The 20,856-nt window shown below is 43.6% G+C and overlaps 1 protein-coding gene across 1 annotated transcript in view; it reads right to left on the minus strand.

Moving 5' to 3' along the window:
* Nucleotides 1-20,507, minus strand: part of LOC134466104 (voltage-dependent R-type calcium channel subunit alpha-1E-like) — a 69,317-nt gene extending 48,810 nt beyond the window's left edge. Inside the window, 4 exon segments of the mRNA XM_063220001.1 lie at nt 9,289-9,428; nt 10,394-10,499; nt 12,785-13,039; nt 20,101-20,507. Of these exon segments, the coding sequence (XP_063076071.1) occupies nt 9,289-9,428; nt 10,394-10,499; nt 12,785-13,039; nt 20,101-20,507 (908 nt within the window).
* Between the last annotated feature and the right edge of the window lie 349 nt (nt 20,508-20,856).

Consider the following 20,856-nt stretch of genomic DNA (forward strand, 5'->3'; position numbering starts at 1 on the left):
GTAGTATGGAAGTATCGCAGTATGGCACATACATGTACGTATACTGCATTGAATGACAGAGTCAGAGTATGTGCATGGGTGCAGGTGTTCGTATTACCTTCCAGAGCGAAGGAGAAGTAATGGAAAGCAGGTAACAGTGACAGTACAGAACGACAGGACGGAAAAGAGAAACAGAGAAACGTTTCCAGGCTGATTGTACCTGCAGCTAGCCACTGACATGGACAGAACTCCATTCTTGTGGAGCGGAATCGTAACAGTGTGTTCCGCCGGCCTGACTTTTAAGTGGCTGGATGGATTCATGGCATGAACAAAAAAACTCACCCTCTCCCACACACAAACTCCCACACACAGCCACTGTAGCAAGCGATGTGAGTAGCAGTACGAGGCTCGGATATAATAGAGGAGAGAAGCAGGAATGCCAGCTTTAGAAAGATATACCGATCACGTCTTCGTGGAGGCTTGTGCAACGATACAGTGTCTATATTTTACATCACTCAAACACAGTAGTGGAGGAGGTTGCAAGGCTGTCGTCACTGTAATGTCCAGCACTTACAGTAGCCATTCCTGGCAAAAAGGAAATAGTGGCAAAATGAACCACCAATGATTTGAATGGCAAAATCAATGAGGCAGTGTTTGTGACTACTGTTTGCATATCATGTTCGTAATACAGGGAATGCACACTTACACAGTATGCTTAAACAAATGTGGTTCTGGTGTCATTCATGACCACAAGGCATCTCATTATAAAATCAGCACTACCTGCCTGCCAACCAAACATTTTTGTAGGGCAATTACATCCCCCTTGAAGAGAGAAAGAGAGAGAGCTTATGTCTAGTTCATTTCTTTTTTCCACTGACAACATGAACGCTCAGAGATTCGCAACAACAGCGGCACCAATTCCATTATTAGTCACTGCACAAATAGCCCCGTCCACATTTGCTTGTGGATTACTCACTGGGGACAGGGAACAATGCATGCCCTCATTCAGAGTTGTATGAAGTAGAAGTAGAAGTACTGTTACATATGTAATTACAACACTAGTAGTGTGGTATTACAATAATGAAACCATGTAATAGAGAGTCAGAGACTCAGTGGCATGCACAGACATTTTGGGGGGCAGGTGCTGAAAGGGGGTGTTGGGGGCATGTGAAACATCTGGCTGTTTTAAAGGCTATACTATTGGAGCATTATTGTAACATGCTTTTGATCGTGCCACATTTTTAGATTATCATGTCAACATAGACCACAGTACATTGTGACAAAAACATTAAAAAATAACTTTCAGAAAGGGGCGCCACCACCTCATCCTTATCTGTGCACGCCTATGCTGAAAGCACTTCTACTTCTACTTCATACAACTCTGCCCTGTTTCCACCACTGAACCCCAACCTATTCTAGCAGATTCAGATGGGAAGTGGGGAGAATGGGCCTCTTGGTGTGCACTGGATGTACAGTAAAGCCCTTTCTCAAGGGTATGGAAGAGGCATGCTTTAATATAGCGCAACGTTTCGATCATAGATCTTCTTCAGGCATCTGAAGAAGATCTATGATCGAAATGTTGCTCCAAATAAATGAAGTCTTTTGCAAGCAGTGTGCAGATCCTTTCTCGCTCCTACATGTGACAGTTTTTTGATTTGGCACCTGCTGATGCTTTCTTGCTGGATGTGCGCACTTTCCACTACACTCTATGCTTTAATATAGCCCCAAATGCTGCTGCTGCTGCTGTGCCCTGATGCTGGATCATTACATAGTCTAGTGGTGCAGAGGTGCTACAGGTGCTACAGTTCAAACCTAAGGATCTTTAGTTCAAATTTAAGGACGTTTCGTAGGCTTTTGCGGTAGACGGAACGTCCTCGACGAAAGATCCCATGCTTTATACGAATGGTCCCACGTTTCATACGAATGGTCCCCTCTCAAGAATCCATTCGACGAAAAGACCTGTACCCCTACAGGTTCCTCTGCTCAAACATTACTTCTGGAGAGGACCCTCCTCATCACACTGCCAGGCCGAGTTGGAGGTAAACTAAAGACAAACAGCAAACTATGGCAACAGCATAGGATTTGTAGACAACACGATGTGTGAGACAACCATTGCTTCAACGAGTAAAAAGTACTAAAATGTGTGTATGAGTGGCATAAACAGTCAAGCAAGCACAAATTCACATTAACAACACATTGATACCGAAGAATCAGAGCAACCCCCCACACACAAACACACACACAGATACGTACTGAATTCGTACGGACACAAAAATGCATGCACACACACACACACACACACACACACACACACACACACACACACACACACACACACACACACACACACACACACACACACACACACACACACACACACACACACACACACAATACTAATTTAACCGAGAATTATCTCGTTCTGAAGCTACTGTCTTGATGCCAGATGGCTAATGAATCACTCATCCGCCCACCGTATCAATTATTCATCGTGGCTAAAGAGCAGCTATTCAGCCATTTAGCTAATCCCTGACAAAGAACGGCAGACTAGCGGGGTCAGAACCGTTTTCCACGCCACAGCAGATTGGATTCCTAAAGACCTACTACATGTACTACTAAAGTGGCCGACAGTACAGTACCACAACGCAGCCTCGTCGGCACTGTGAGACAATGGGGAACTGGGAACTGAGACGATGTCCTCTGAGGAGGGCTTTTGTTTTACTGTACGTCCAGGGCAGAGCCACACTGACAGAGAGAGAGACCAGCGTTCTCCCTTAAAGCCAAATGGAAGATGTATGTGAGCTTGGTGTGAACGGCATTTCAAGGTATCGTGTGTTACTGTCCTAATCAGACACGACATGCACACAGACACAGACACAGACACAGACACAGACACAGACACAGACACAGACACAGACACAGACACCGACACCGACACCGACACACACACACACACACACACACACACACACACACACACACACACGCACACGCACACGCACACGCACACGCACACACACGCACACTTTTACTACCCAGATTAGAGAGGGGAAAAGATTTTAATTGAACAGTCTGTCTCTGAGGACCCTGTTCCAGCGATTCATTAATTTCAGATGAAATGACAGCCGCAAGCTCTGGCCCAGTGGCCTTGTTTGGATTCCCTGGGGTGCCTTGTGACACATGTGTGGCTTTCTTTTAAGTCTGACTTACTTTCCCTTGGTTGGATGAGGTCGAACATGTGTGTGTATGTGTGTGTTTGTGTGTCAAAGTGTGTCACATACATGAAGGCAGAAAAATGGGTTAAACTTTGGGAGTTACTATTTATCTCTATGATGCAATCCAGGTTGCATGAAATGTTTGTGTACTCCATCCGAACACATTTGTGCTCAGAACATTGCAAAGCAAAGAATCAAGAGTGGAGCACAGCACTCTAGAATGTTTGCTGCACATTTGGAACCTCATGACATCACCTGAGCCATTACCGCAGAGATACACCAGCGGCGATCTGAGCGAGTCGAGCGACGGAAGTAATTGACTTTGTATTGAGTCGAGAGACAAAAGCGATTCTGGAGACTAGAGCGATTTGCGCGACGAGCGCGACAATTTGAAGTTGAAATCTTTTCAACTTTCTATGACGCGGTTCGGCGACAAGCCGCGACAGCCAATGACTGTATAGAGGTCAGTGACCACAGCCAATGGGAATGATTGAATGCTTTGCCTTCTGCCTGTAAGGACATACTCTAGTCTCCTCAATCTCTCGTATCGCTTGCTGCTACACTCTGTCGCTTGAATCGCGTCGCCGCTGGTGTATCTCTGCGGTTACTCAACCCTTGGCTGCTCTCTGAGCTTGTGGACACCCTAGTCAATTACTTGATCATAAAAATGGTGTTGATTGTGTTTTTTTTTAAATTATTCAACAAGAATGAACAAACAAAAACAACAATGCAAAAACAAACCAACCAACAAACAAACAAAAACACACTAAAACAAAGCCACATCACAGAGACCAGGCACTTTCACCCCCGCACCTCCCACCCCGCCCACAACTTCCCAAAACTCCCCATCTGCAACCTGTGACAGACTGTGATTTTCTCCATTAAATAAATGTCATTGACCAGATCGGTCCATTACGCTACAGTAGGCGGGTCTGGTTGCAGTCGATTGTGTTTTTAAGTGTATCACAAATGGACCTTTTCCACACTGACCCATATAAAGGCTTGTCAGGCTGGTCATCAGACAAGATGACACAGTTTCTCAGCCAACCAAAAGAGCAGGGCGGCACAGCATCCTCCAATATATTAGCTCTAAGACTGATGGATAACAGAGGCCCTGTGCACTCTGACTAACGTACATCAATTACAGTACTCAAGGGAAACTATGAGTGAAAGGAATGGATTTCATCTTTGTTACATGATGTTTTTGGGCTCAGACGTTGGGCGGTACAACCAAAGCTAATGCCCATGAATTAATTAGTAATTGGTAATTCCTGTATTGCAATGAAAGTGCTTCTTAGACATCACTGACATCAAATCAAAGAATAATGATATAGTCAATATTATAGTGGCATTAGCAGTGATTGACCACCCTAATGTGTGCTACTACTAAAACGTCAATGACCCACATACAAGTTAAGCAGTCAAAAGATCAGAGTTTCTCAATTTAATCTTACCATTAAAGGTCAGTGCTGAATGAGTAAAATACAATGTTAAGTTCCTGTATCATTCTAAAACAGACCATTATGATAGTGTTGATAGTGTTAGATCATACTGTATCCATCTTGTCAGATGAATGTATACTCATTCTGTACCCTCTGGAAAAATGCATCTGCTAATGCATCTGGACTAGTTATCAGTGATGTTCCTGAAATCACTGGGTGATTCAGGTCTATCAAACATCCTACACCCTCACACAAGTGACCTAGCTGGGGTTGATCCAACCCCAGCTTGTGTCCAGATGCCTCGTTAGCTACCATGTTTCCATTGGCAGTTCTCCTCTCTTTGATAGTACATAGCATTCCATACAGGTTCAGGAGGACACTTGAAAGTGAAGAGGCACAACCATCCAATTACCAAGAGGGATTACAAACATGATGCCCCATCTGACACCAGAAGTCAGGTGATGAAAGACATGAGTTAAAAATATCTTTCACAGGTACATGCAAGTGCCAACTCCACTCGGAGTCCCTGAGGAAAGCTACAACCAGGAACCATCCCTCATCTGAGTAAAGTGATGACAGCAGTCACACAGATTGATGGAACTCACCATGAATAGCTACAGGTATATCCACCACTTCTTAGATTACAAACATCTCAACAGCAGGTATTTATCAATTTGCAGCAGGGCTTTGAACCGGTTCAAGGAACGAAAACGAAAACCGGGAACTTTTTGTATTTTACAGGGAACAGAAACGAAACGGAAACGTTATTATTTTTTATGTTCAGGAACAGGAACACTTATTTAAAAATAATGGTAACCGGTTAATACCGGCTAATACCGTTCCTCAAACAAACAAAAAGAAGTTATTATTTTCCTGTTTCCTATTTTCATCATTGAGGTTTATTCTCCGCTTCTCCGCTTTGGTCGTCCCTAAATTACAAAATTCTGGAGGATATTCTTTTCATCTGCTTGAATAAACAGTTTGGAATGTAGGCTGACTCATTTGCACTTCCGTCTTTCTTGATTAATTCTAATAAATTTCTTAATTAACGTCAGTTAGGTCTATGGGAGTAATCAGCTGACAGGAACGAAATTAACCGTTCCGGGAACAGTATTTTTCTGTTCTAACCGGTTCGGGAACGTCAATTTATTGGTGGAACGCATAACCGGAAACGTTATAATTCCGTTTCTGTTCGGAACGGAACGTTTGGAAAAAAATAACGGTTCAAAGCCCTGATTTGAAGTCCTTTCTTTGACTGTGAGAAGTGCAATGCATGTGGCTAGCTGGAGCTGTTGGCAAAAACACAGATTGTGTTGTGCCATGTACTGTATTTGACTAGGTTCGTCATGAGATCGGCCAGTCCCACTATAAAGCCTGATTCGGACGGGACTTTTATTACCTATGGACCCCCGGTAATTCTGAATAATTACGGAGAATGCCTGAGTTCTTAGTCCTGTGCGAATGTACCATGTCCGCCATTTGTGAGGTAATAATTCCGTGGCGAATTACCTACTGTATTTCGGCGAAACACAGACGTCCTGGGGTAATTTCACATAGGCGCGCTGTCTGCACCCCCTTGTAATGTGGGCAGTCATGGGTGAGCGGTTAGGGCATCAGACTTGCATCCCAGAGGTTGCTGGTTCGACTCCCGACCCGCCAGGTCATCAACCAGTGCTCTCCCCCATCCTCCTCCATGACTGAGGTACCCTGAGCATGGTACCGTCCCACCGCACTGCTCCCCATGGGGCGCCACTGAGGGCTGCCCCCTTGCACGGGTGAGGCATAAATGCAATTTCGTTGTGTACAGTGTGCAGTGTTCACTTGTGTGCTGTGGAGTGCTGTGTCACAATGACAATGGGAGTTGGAGTTTCCCAATGGGCTTTCTTTCACTTTCACTTTCACTAATGTCTGTGAATTGAGTAATTAACAGATTACTGGATTAATTTATCCCGTCCGAATGCGCCCTGAAAAATCACGGCGGTCCGGGGGTAATTGCGAATTACCAGGGGTCAATAGGTAATATTTATCCTGTGCGAATCTGGCTTAACACAACTAACCTATTCAGCAGTCATGAAGTGCACTTCTCATTTTAGTTTTTTCCTTTCAGTACACATCATCAAAAAGAAGACATCCGTACACTTCAGGTCTTTTTTGTGCAAAGCTTTACTTGACTGGCGAGCTTTCGGTCCTAGACCTTCATGAGGAGCTTTCGGTCCTAGGCAGAGACTAGGCCTGATGAAGGTCTAGGACCGAAAGCTCGCAAGTCAAGTAAATCTTTGTACAGACACTTCAACTGAATCCTGCACATTCGTGAGCGGTGACCCATCACCAGTACACATCATCAACGAGTGAAAGGCAAACCAAATACTGTATGTCTCCCATTACTTTACTTATGGGCGCTGCTCTTGCGGCGACTGCACCCTGTGTGGTGAGAACGAATTTCCCCTTGGGGACAATAAAGGCTACTACTACTACTACTACTACTACTGCTTTCAAGCCATTTTGGGGTGCTGTGGCGCAGCGCGTTAACACACCATACCATTCCATATCCGGGCGACCCAGGTTCAAGTCCGGCCTGGGTGATTTCCCAACCCTGCCCCTTCTCTTTCTCTCACTTACTTCCTGCCATCTCTTCAACTGTCCTATCTAAATAAAGGCTAAATAGCCCCAAAAAACATTTAAAAAAACCAATAATTATTTCAAGCCATTTCGATGTGTACACCCGTGCTGCTCCAGCCAAGAGGCATGGTAAACCAAACAACAGTTTTGTGAGAATGTTGCAATATCCTCCACACTTCAACAGTCCCGATTGCCAGTTTCTTGCACACTGTCCCATTTACATAAGATGGGAATCCGTGGGTGTCTGAGAGGCACTGTGATTCATCACATGCAAAACAACATATTTCCTTCCACATATGCAGCACAGTGCACTTCCTTAGATCGTCTAATCCAATTACACTGAATTTCATTTATGTTCACATCACGGGAAGCAGAGTAAATGGTCAAAACTTTTCCTGTTATTACAGCATGCAACACCCCCTCCCAGCAATTGCATTGCACATGTGCATTTTTATTCACTGAGGGACTATGGAGGCAAAGTAACAGGTTTTGGACATGAATGCCAAGCCACTTTTCCACCCACCTATCTGATGGTGCAACATCTACTGTCTATAAGGGAAGCATATATTTTCTTTGCAAAAGCAGGAAGTGGACAACGATCAGCACGATCTGTTTTGCTCTCTCACAAACACACAGACACACAGGCACACACAGGCACACGCACACGCACACGCACACGCACACGCACACACACACACACACACACACACACACACACACACACACACACACACACACACACACACACACACACACACACACACCATGTCTTTATGGGTTCTTGTGAAATGCTTTTAAAAGCTCAATAGGAAGTAAGCTTAAAGCCTTGAAATCTGTGCAGAATGTTTTGCTGTCCTGTCTGAGCATATCGTTGGTTCAGTCAGGTGTGGACTGACCATTTAGTCTTAGTGAGTGCACACCTTCCAAAGAGCGTTTGAGGACCATAAGGAAACATCAGCTGAGGTTAGCAAAAAGATGAGATTCACTGAATCACTGTCACTTTTCTTTGGCTTGGTAAAACCTCACATGTGGAGAGCAAAAGGTAGCAATTTGGTAGCAGAAAGTATGGTAGGAGGCCCCCATTCTTTACCGATCTCACAGCTTGGACAGTTATGAATGAACTACGAAAGGATACCAAAGTGACAGTGGCTGATGCATCAGGTTCCTGGAACTCTCTCCTTACTGCCCTTAATACCACTACATTCTGCATACTTTTATTTTCTGTTGCTAACAGAACAACATAGACTGACATGTCATTTTGCCCTGTTGTATTACAATCACAAAGGGGCTAAGTGCATTTTTAGCAGTCTATGTAACAGAACCTTCACACGTTCTATTTACAGCCTTCAAGCCTGCCCTTTAGCTCTCTGGGAATGAATGGTTGGCCAGTGAAAAGCGTAGTGAATGTCTTGCCCGCATGCAGTGACGTTGAGTGGTATGGAGACTGATGCAGAAGTGCCAGTCCTGGGTTCAGAACATAAAAAACCCTGCCAAAGAAAGATTTGATTCATCCAGCTCTGAATCAGGTGATTGTAATGTATATCCACAACAGGTAGACGACCAGTTATTCATTGGAGTTACCCATGTTGGGAAGAAACTGTGGCAGGGTTTTGAAAGTGAAAAAGTGAAAGAAAGTGAAGCCCCATTTGGAAACTCCAACTCTCATTGTCATTGTAAACACAGCACTCCCTCCACAGCAAACAAGTGAACACTGCACACAACGAAATTGCATTTATGCCTCACCCGTGCAAAGTGGCAGCCCTAAATGGCGGCCAAAGGGAGCAGTGTGGCAGGATGGTACCATGCTCAGGGTACCTCAGTCATGGAGGATGATGGGGGAGAGCACTGGTTAATTACTCCCCCCACTTACATGGCGGGTCGGGAGTCGAACCCGCAACCTTTGGGCTACAAGTCTGACACCGTTTCCGCTTCCCCATGACTGCCCCAGGGGCACCAGGTTTTTGACAGCTCTGGATAGGTGCCACTTGCCCGACGAGGTTGGGTACTATGGAGGTATGCAGTTTGTCACTTACCCACTGAGAACCACAATGAAGTCCATGACGTTCCAGCCGTTCCGCAGGTAGGACCCCTTATGGAATACAAAGCCCAGAGCGACCAGCTTGATCCCAAACTCAAAGCAGAAGATGCCTATGAAATATGGCTCTGTTTTCTCCTGCGGAGGGAAAAAGACACATTCTCATTTGAGGATAACAGTGGAGGCTGGGTGGGTGCTAAGGGACTGATGTCTGCTTATGGGTGTGATAAAGCGCATGCAATTCACATCTTCTCATTATCACCATCATATACAGCAGTGGTTCCCAACATATGGGTCGGGACCCACCTTATGGGTCGCCAAAGATCCACAGGGGGTCGCGGAGCCCTCTTGATTTTAAGGGGTTTCATTTTAAATATATATAGCCCATGTTGAATAAAAGACAAAGCATTTAACTAATAAATGCATAGAAGCAACAAATTGTAAGTGCTACATTAAACATTTATTCTGTTTTTGAACAAAGACGAATTGAGGAATAAAATAACTAAAATTAGTTTTCGCAGGAAACAGAGGGCATCTTGTGACTCCGTCTCGTGCGGGCGCTCGCGTGGTTGGGTCACCAAAGCTTACAATAGTAAAAACATGGGTCCCTTAAGAAAAAGGTTGGGAACCACTGCAGTATAGCACTGAGTATGGGTGTAGGGTGGGCTCTGGGGAATGAGTGAGTCATCTGTGTAAAATCGCAATGCTCATCTGACCCTGCTAAACACTACATTACAATGGACTTTTAGCAAACATGACTTACAGTATAACAGAGAACACAAATAAAGCTATAATAGTGCTTTTTTTCAAATATGCAATCGATAAACACATGAAGATGAAGGTGATTACTCCTAGAAGAGCTGAGAAAATCAATGGTGAATAGTCTGTAGGGGTATTGTAATGTAATGTAATCCACATACACATAGGGGAGATGATTGTTCACAGAAAAGCTTTACAATGCTGTGAGAAAAGGCAATAGTGATCAGTCTGTTTACGTCGATACTGCTGACAAAGACAGAGGTTAATGTACATTAAAAAGATGGCACACAGTTGCCATTGAGCACAGCGTGGTTGTGAATGTTCTGTGAGTGTGTCAGTCTCACCAGCCGTTTGGCCATTGGTGTCTTATCCTCCCCTGGGAGATGCTGCTCCAGGGCCAGCACGATGCAGTTTGCTATGATGGTGGCTAGAATCATATACTCGAATGGAGTACGGACAGGAGTTAAGGCAGGTAAGCAACACAGGGTTATGGATGCATATCCACGCACACACACACACACACACACACACACACACACACACACACACACACACACACACACACACACACACACACACACACACACACACACGTCTAACATTTCATACAAAACACTATACTGCAACTCCTATATCATAGACATAGAATATACTTTCCAAATCATGCTCAGGCATCCTTAAGCGTTAAATCAGTCCCGCTGTTTTTCACTATCACAACATCAACTCGACACATCAGAAACCTTCAACCACACATCAGTTAGACTGTGTGTGATGTGAATATGTGTCCTTTTGGGGGTGAAACTATTCGGAGCTCCATTATTAATTCCTTGTCTTCGGCTGAAAATTGTGTCATTAACTCGCTGAGGGTGGCTCAGGGGGGGCTTCTGGGACTTTCAGTGACTCATATTGAGGAGCCCACATGGGCAAGGGCTGCGAGCAGTTTAAAAATAGACAGGGCTGCTGAGGAGGACTCCCATCCAATCCCCTTCATCCTGACCAGAAAACCCACTGCTGGCACTGACCAGTCGTTCGATGGCCATACCGAATATGAACGCCTCCACAAGCAAAACAAGTTCAGCCAATGACTGAAAGGTGTCAAGCGAAGGCGTCGAGCCCATACTGGCCAACAAAGCAAAAAGGCAGTAACCGTGCAAAGCTCTGAACTGCAAAATGGCTTTAACATTATTCTGTGGACCAGCCTAAGTAGATTTCGGTACACAGTAAAAAATGCAGTGTTAATTCAACACTTAGAGAGTGAATTGGGACCAAATAAGCTCTAGAAGGTGTTAAATCGACTCTGTTAGTGTTGCATTAACAAAGCAGTTTTTACTGTGTAGGATTGTTGAAATGTGGCTGCTTTGTTACTCTATATTACCACATTCTTTTGCAGATCAATCATTGTATTCAACATTATATTTTGATATACAGTACGTATATGCTCTTAAAATCAAAATAACCCATTTTCAACATCAATGCAGCTACTGCCTTTTTGCTTTGTAGAGCAGTGTAGATTCCCAACCCTTATTGTATAACTTTAGAACTAGCACTAATCATTTAACGTTTGCCAAGTCACCACTCAAAAGTTACAGCGTAAAATGCACAACAAAGCAATATTCCTTGACAGTAAGACAGCAATGCAGAAAAAAGTCGACATGATAATTATTATGGACAAATGGTTAAATGCTTAGCTATACAGCTTTACTCTGTGTTATAATGTTAAATGCTTAGCTGTCCAGCTTTACTCTGTGTTATAATGTTAAATGCTTAGCTATCCAGCTTTACTCTGTGTTATAATGTTAAATGCTTAGCTATCCAGCTTTACTCTGTGTTATACACAAGGATCAGCAGATGATGGGAGGAAGCACAGGCTGTCCTAAGTATCTCATGATGATGAGAAAGTGAAATGTGATCTGCAATGCAGTAAAAGCAGAGTCCATCAGGCTCCTCCTGATGTGGGAGACACTGCAACCGCTGTGATTTGTCCATCAGCAAACTTTCAAGCCTGCTATCTAAAAGAGGTACATTTCATCGATACAGCAGGCTGGCCAACTTACAGAGCAAGGTAACGGTTGATGTATAAAAAAATGGCACTTTACTATGAAGGAACACTTTTGCATAATTATTAAATTGACAGTGTTGTGATTGATTCTCACAGAAAACACATGTAAACATACATGCATTAACATCAGGCAGACAGAGGGGGGTGGGGGGGCAAGTGGTTTGGGTGGGGGGAGGGGGTTCAAGAGACAGAAAAATATATTCCAGTCATAATAAAGACAAAGTAACCACCCGTTAAATCACAAAAAAATCAGATCTCAATAAAATGATTCTTAGTTTGTGCTCAGGCGCCTTTTGTTACTTGTGTCTAAGCAATGGGTTACTCTGATGCCTCGGGTATGGCACAAATACAGACATTTACAAGTCAGAAAAGTTTGTTGTTTTGTTTGCTTTAAGAGAGTTACTGAAGTAAGTAAGCCACAACACATTTCTGACTTTAAAACTCGGGGAAATGTTATAGTATACCACCGGGCAGCAGCACACATTATACGCAATTGATACACCAATGCGCTGTCCGTGGTGCTGAACTCGTACTTTTTTCAAATGCGGGTAATTGCTCCGTCTATCGCGCAGATAAAACACAGCTCAAATGCAACACAACCTAGATCTTCTAGTCTATATTCGGTAACGGGCACCAAACCAGAAGCCCGCTAGCCTACTTGATAGTGGAAGGATATGGCCATTCTATGATCCGCCTTGCAGATCTACGGATGATGTTGTTCTCGGCGAAAATGAATAGGGACCTGTTGACAGTGAAGCAGTTCTGCCTGTGCGGGATGGGGTTGTAAAGGGCCATAGTGCGAGCCCGCTGGGCTTTTGCTTGTTTCATCTCCCCCGTTGATTCGGCGTCTCCCTGACCCTCCAATGCAGGCTCCGTGGCACTCTCTCCGGACTCCATCACATTGGGCACGTCCTCCCCAAAACGGGCCATTCTGCCACAAAAAACGAGGACAAGTCACGAAATCAAGAAAAAAAATCTTCAAGATTTTAAAATAATCACCGGGTAAAACAAAGTCCTAGCCTTAATCCATAGCCAGTTCCTCCTTGTCTGATAACAACAAACCACTTCTGAAGAATACTAAATGGATCCGGTCGCGATGAAGTCCTCATAATTATATTCCGTTTCACGGTCCTTCATTGCAAAATGGCTGTGCAAATCAAGCAGTAACAAACACCTAAACTATTACTCCGATGTCGCATATGCAAAAAAACAACGCTCAACTGACCACAGCATTTTCATGCGAGTGAAACTGTCCAAGGCAAACACGGGACCGCTGCTCTTGCGTGACACTCACAGACAACTCCCAAAAACTGTAGTTTTCATCATCCCGTGTATGTGGTCAACCAGATTACCTCTATCAATACAGCACCCTCAGCCCGAAGATCTTCAGACTTAATTTGGAGCTATGCAGAGCATAGTTTCTGTTTTTACCACAATCGATCTCAGTAAGTTACATGTAAGCTGATGAAGAAGTTGCACGGCTCCTCTTCAAAACTTTCCAGTCAGACATTGAAGATTATTTTAAACGTGACAATGTCACGCATGCATAGCCAAAACTCTATTGCGGAAACTTTGCGCGAAAAATACCGATAACTTCATGAAAAAAGCAATGTACACCACACAGGCAGCTTCCCTGCATCTGCGAGGCTTCGAACGCTCGCGCGTCGCCACCGTCACCTTCTGCTCCTATCCTCTGCTTTCTCCCACGTATTTCGGCAGAGCATTTTCCCCGAGGATGAGTTGAGAGAAAAAAAACCGTAACCATGGCAATGCGTTTGGACCAGTGAAGTACAAATCAGTGCTGACATTTCCCACTGCCTTACAATAATGGATTTGTACCGGTAAATTCTATAGATATTAAAAATGTATCCCTGAATGGGTGTGAAAACTGCAAGTCTGCAGATAGTAGTGTATATGCTCCAGAAATGTCTAAACTTACTAGTCTACGCCATTCGCCCACTGCAAACAATTGGGCACTTTGTTTTATGAATGGTGAGATGGGACTTCAACTGAATATACTAAAATAGCCTACATACTCAAAGCAAGGAGTCGTAAAAAATATACACAAGACAGCCTAAATAGCCTAGTTTAATCACTGTAACAACCATACATATAGAGCATTCTTGTATACGAATGTAGGCTGGCCTGTGTAAAAAGCATCATGACATGTGCCTGCTGAATGGAGAAGGCGTAGGCTACATCTATGAAGAATACCAAAAACCAGGTCATTGTGCCGATAATACATGACAAAAATAGATCATGAAATAGTTCTTAAGTTGCTCCAATTTATAGAAAAGAAGAGAGCTATTGCCGGAGACCCCACACAGTGGCAAATCATACAGACTTGTCCCATTAAATCAGATAATAGGCAATGATCTGGTCTATCATTAGTCCTGAACAGGAGAGTGTCAGTTGTGAATAATGGCACTGCTGTAAGTCAAAAGCAATAGTGATCCCCCTTCTTTGAAGTTTAAGTTATATGCTAATATGTTAATATCACCATGGCAATATAACCCACTGTGAACATGTGGGTTGTATCCTGGCATGTACAGTAGGCTACAAGCATGCCTGCGTTGAATCATTTTGTGTGGGTGTCCCCACATTTGTAGCGATCAGGGGGATTTTCAAGGTAGCAAACCAGAATTTAAAGTGACAAGCAGTCCACATTCAGTATTCACAGCCCAGTAAAGAAAGATAAAAGAAACCCCATTCAGCCACTTACAGTGTGTATAGATGTTTAAACAAGAGCTCAATGGCTACCGTCACAGAATGTGGCACATCTAAGTCTAGGCTCTTTTTCTTACAGTACAACTAAATATGATCTCTGATCACTGCAGAGTGAAGTCAGGGGCTTGCAATATACTGTAAGCACAAAAAATGTATCATGTTTTCAGGTTTTTCTGCCACCAGCAGAAATAGTGCTTTATTCACCAGCATCCACCGCACCCTTTTCAGTAAATACAATTTCTTGAGGTTTATAAAAGATTCAAATTATGATGTTGCCCTTCACCATAATCACACATTCACATTGCTTTAGCGAAGCAATTAAGTCTAAATGGCATGCAAAGAACGGTCAGAGTGAAGTACTTTACAAGACAAAGCTCCACAAATCAAGGAATTTATCGTGAATCACACCGTACTTCATTCCCATGGCAAAATAGTAATTACTCCTATCCATGATAGGATTTGTGAGCTGATTTCCTTTCTGCTCTGTTATGCAAACACTGAAGCTGATAGATATAAACAGTTAGCTCAGCTGCACGCTGTGTAGTTCCCTTTAGGCAAGGCTTGGAAACAACCCTGCTTTAAAACCCCTGCCTGTTTGTGGCACAACTGGTCTACATATTGCTCATATGACAATGAAAAAATGCATTGCAATTAATTCACAAAATTAAAGGTTTTGTCACCAGTTGCGCTACTGAGCAGAATATGCATGAGTGACGGAACAGAGGATATGGTGGATTAAAATAAGACAAGTGCATGAGTGCATGGGGGAGATCGTCTGCATTATTTTCAGACGGTAAAGGGAACTGTGGATCCTGGTGAATGTTCAAGATGCGTGTGTCCTCCAGCGAGATGTGGAGTATAGAATACTCAAATCCGAGTTAGCATGCTGTTTTAAACTGCCTGCCGCGGTGGCCACCGACTAATAACGGGGGAATTTGTGATCCCTTCACCATATTTGCCATCCCAGACTTCTGCGCAAGAACAATTACGCGCGAGGCACCTGGCATCAGTAAAACTGCGTGGAGACAACATGCAAAGACGGTAGACACAAAGGTTCGTAAGGCTGCGAGAAGTGCGCTACTACAGCCTGCTAACGATTATGGTGATATTACGATACTGAACAGGAATACATAGGTTACACACGCATCGAGTAGCCGCGCTCCTAACTTGGTCCCGAAGTTGCCAACAGCAGGCGCGCGTTATTGCTTGGCGACGGTTCTATCAAGTTTACGCGCGAAAGAAACCTGCTCGCCTAAACCTACTCAGCGAAAGAACTGTTCTCTGGTATTCCATAAACTTCTAAGCCCATAGCTTACTATTATGCCGGTCTACATATTACATTTTTAAAAAGTAGTCTTCTGCTGGCTACTTGGCTACGTCATGCCTTAACGCCCTCTATTCTATAACCAAGGTCGTGTGGAGGAGAATGGTGCTTGCATATAGAAGAGATGTGCATCATGTAGCCTACACACTGAGCCAATGTGTTGGCCCCTGTTTGCACTTTCACTGACTATTGGACAAACTGGTGTATAGGTCTTGCCATTCATAGAAAACTTTTTTGTGCTAAATAAGTTTAAATAACGGCATGAACGCATGGAATGGTAGCCATTTTCATGAACTAATGGAATGTCTGACTAATGAAATACTACTATGAAAGAATAACCTATTAAAATAAAATAATGAAATAATACTTATGAAATTAGTTTACTTTAGTTTGCATGCATGGTGTGCATCATTGTGGTGGTGTCTTTTTACTATTCAATGTTTAATTGTCACTAGCCTACCTGTTTGTATTTTGGGCAAAATACATGTGAATGCATTAGTTATAAAATTATTTTCTGTATTATGCAAGTTCTTTTATAGCCTACTTCATGTCCTATAGCCTTTCTCCTTAACACCACGAAAAACATCAAAAAACAATTTTTACACAAGCCCACTCTACTATTTGCCTGGTTAACACCAGACCTAATCACAAGTGAGATTAGGTCTGGGGAGTTGCCTATTGTAAATTCCGTATGGGGCCGGAATACTTGGCTATTATGACACACTGCCCTGCTCTCTGATTGGGCAGAGAAACTGTTAAGGTCGGAATGCTTGGCCATTATGACACAGATCCCATGATCTTGTACGTTATGAGTCATCCTCGCCATACTGTCTTTCAGATCGAAACGATTGTGTAGAACTAAAGGCAGTATGGGAGTTCCCAGGCTACTCTACTATGGTGACAGTCTAAAATATTTGTTGATTTCCATAGACAACATTCCTTTTTCTCCCCCCTTAACAGTTGTTTCCATGGTGACAGGGCTCAGTTGAATTTCTGCTATGTTCTTTTCAATTTGCCAACAAAAGTGTTGTGGTACAATAGAGCATCCTCTTCCTACAGAAAACCTTCTTCCTCCTGAGGGCAACTGTGGCTCTAGCACGCAATGTCAAGGTTTTCATTCGTCAATACCAACAGAAAGCCGAAGAGGTCTTTGAAGAGGATTTTCATCTTTCCATAATGGCATGTAATACCAATATACCCTAGTCTTAATTTACTCCCAAGACTAATCTGAGACATCTATAAAGAACATAAATATAGCCTTACATTGTGAGATGTTGATGTAGATGTGGATGTTAATGTTCATTTTAGTGTGCATTCGAAACAGGCAGAAAATTAGAGATTAGAAGAATGGGACATTTTTGTCATGGTCAAGTATGTTTGGATATATTTCTATGCTGGCTCTCATGTACATGTTATACTGAGTAATAGCTGGTACAATAAAAAAAAAAATCAAGATCCCTCAGAAAAAGACTGGGTCAGGGAACATGCGCAGGGTGAAATAATCCTTGGTAAGAATCGAGAAAAGATCACAAAGAGACCACACTTCCTGAAAAGCCTCCCACACCCACCTAAAGTTGACTCTTGGATATTCATAGGAGAAATGATGTGGAAGTATGTTCACAATGAGAGTCCAGCGAGTTGAATGTTCATCGCCACAGTAATCTCCAAATAACTCTGAAGAGCGTTTATGTAATTGTCGACAGGTTTTCACCTCAGCTTTGATTAGAGTGGCTTCAGTGTTTTCTTCCACTTTGTTACCTGGCAACAGACTCTCTATCCCTGAGTTTCGCCAGCTCTGTCCTGGCTGTAGCAGAAGCTTATATAAACACACACGTTCATCACAACCACGACAGCAGAATAATCTATTACAGCTGTAGCTATCTCAGAATCAGAAGAGTGTCATTCATTATTCCAGGGGTGTAACAACATGCACACCAGTAAACTACACATCACAGCGACAGCCATTACTCCAGAATTCTCAAAGGCCATGCATCAAGCTTCATGCCTTTTTGGGGTACCTCTGGAATCTTTGAGAGAGCAACCTGGTAGGCTACAACTGGAATAACACAGATAACCTTGAGCAAACGGTGCAAAATGAATGCCACTCTATTGTTACGGTTAAGCTACTTTTCACTGACATTCATTCATTTAGCTATCAGCTGCCATTCAGAACCAACCATGTTAATTTCACCCTATATACACAGTGGGTGTTTTTCTTGAGGTGGGTTGTCAAGAAGTCATAGTGTGGTCAATTGTCAGATTAATCCCATTTTGATGATATTGTCACTGGGGATTTAAAAATAATAAACACAGGTGTATTCACAAATAAACCACAATCTGACATAATTATACAATACACTGTTTTGTGACAAAACACTTTCCACAATGTTTTGTTGTGTACAATTGTGCAAGGATGCCCTCTAGAGGGGAACAACAGCAGTGAGCTCTACTGTCACTTGGCTCGGTGAATGAGTGAGTGACACATATGATGTATTTGTTTACCGCCATATTGCCATATAATATTAGTACTGTCACTTTTCTCCAACCGTCCAAACAACCCCTCGCAGGAATACGTCATCAATCACTCTATGCTGTTACAGGACATGGAGATTGGAGACAAAAAAACAAAAACACAAAAGCCGTAAATCAATTGAATTTCCCTTTGAAATCCCTCTCCCTCGTCCACCCACATAGCCCTCATATACTCCAGTGGTAATTATCCCTAAGCACTCTTATCCCCTCAGTCAACAATGATAATTCCTTCCTGTTTGAGTGTTCCGACATTTACAGTATATGAAAGAGAAGAATAGAGAGCAGATAGAACCAGATAGAGTGAGTAAGTGGGAGAGAAGGGAAGGGGTGGGGGGGTTGGTGAGTGAGACATTGAGAGAAAGAGGGCGCGAGTGAGTTAGTGAGCAGAAGAAAGAGAGAGATTGGAAGAGGGAGTGAGAGGATGAGTGTGTGTGTGTGTGTGTGTGTGTGTGTGTGTGCGTGCGTGCGTGCGTGCGTGCGTGCGTGCGTGCGTGTGTGTGTGTGTTGATGGGAGAGGTGGTGGGAGGCAAGGATAGTACTACACTAAGCTGCTGCACCATGGGAAGGTGGTTCAGTGGTGCCATTATTAAGACTCATCCTCTGAAGCCACAGTAACACGTCCACTCACTCTGATTTCGTTCGTGGTCAGGCTAATAATTGGCAAAAAAATGGTGTAATTTAAGTATTCTATTCAGCAGCGGAGGGACATGTGTTCACAGCATGTGGTCTAATGTACGCATCCCCCATGTGTGTGGGAGGCATGGAAGAGTGACAGGTCCAAAAGCCTCCATTTAGACATGTTTTTGGCCAGGGTCCTGCTATACTTAAAAACTGACAGTAGGCCTACTGTTCTGTCCATATTCACCACAGTGCCAATTGCGACCCTGGTAATCATACACAGAGGAATAGCCATAACAGTTAACAAACAAAACAGTTGAAATATTTTACACATAATGTAACGGCAGACTGAGGGAAATACATGTCATTATGTATTCATTGTTTTAGTTCACGGAAAGATATTGGGTAATATTGTAATGCAGTTGTCATACCATTGTGTCTGCTGAAAGTATCTGCAAAAAGGTATTGATGCAATCGTTATACACGTTGGCTGGATTAATGCGTTGAAATGGACTGACCAGGAGTTCGTTTCTCGAAAGCATAGTGGTTAGCCAGTTAGCAACTTGGGTAGTTGCCAATAGGAAACTGCATTGCAAACTACAGAGGAGCTAATGTAGTTAGGAACTTTGGTTTCGAGAAATGCACCTCAGTATTATCATAGGTTGTTAGTAATCACAAGGATAGGAGTTAGGGTAAAAAAATATCATTAATTCAAGTCAGACATCTCCTCTGAACTTATTGTGCATCAACATGACCATAGTGTCACCTACTGCGCTGCTTTGTATACTCACTCCCATTCCTTCCTGCGTGCCTGCGGTGTGCTCTGGATCTTGTGTGCCTGGTGTGCCCGCACCACATCCCGCTGGTCCACGATGCCTCCCCGCCTCCGCATACTGACACTGCCGGGGCTCTGCGGCGGCGCGCTGAGGCCAGCCGTCGCCCCGTCCTGTGTGTACGAGACGTCAAAGGTGGCGGCCCGCGGGAGAAGCAGCACGCTCCCGGAGACCGTGGGCGGTACCTGCAGGGAGCAGGAGCGCGACCCCGGGGTCAAACCCTGGCGCCCGGCCACCCGCCACGCCTCGGGCTCCGGCAGAGGCAGGTAGGAGTGGTGTAGCGTGCCCCCGCTGGCGGCCCTCTCGCTGGGGCCACCACAGGGGTCGGGACAGGGGGACAGGGCTCCATCTGAACCGCCATGCATCTTCACAGGCTGCACCATCTATCTCACCCAAGAGCTGCACACCAGAAACGTAGAATACACACACACACACACGCATTAGCAGAAAACCTTACTCTTAATTAAATAATTACATCACATTCACATACTGTAAATATGACATGTTGCAAATTGCATACTGTGATTACATTATGTAGAACATCATATACACAACTTTTGTAGTCAAAATTTAACTGGAAACGATGGAAGAAGATTTTCACAAAAAATCCTGGTGGAAATGTTTCTGTTACAGCTGCTAATCAAATATTTAGTTGCGATTGATCTCATAAATGCCAGACTTCACTCTCGATTATACATTTTAATCGCATAATTA

The sequence above is a fragment of the Engraulis encrasicolus genome, chromosome 16 (assembly GCF_034702125.1).
Source record: "Engraulis encrasicolus isolate BLACKSEA-1 chromosome 16, IST_EnEncr_1.0, whole genome shotgun sequence".
NCBI lineage: Eukaryota > Metazoa > Chordata > Actinopteri > Clupeiformes > Engraulidae > Engraulis > Engraulis encrasicolus.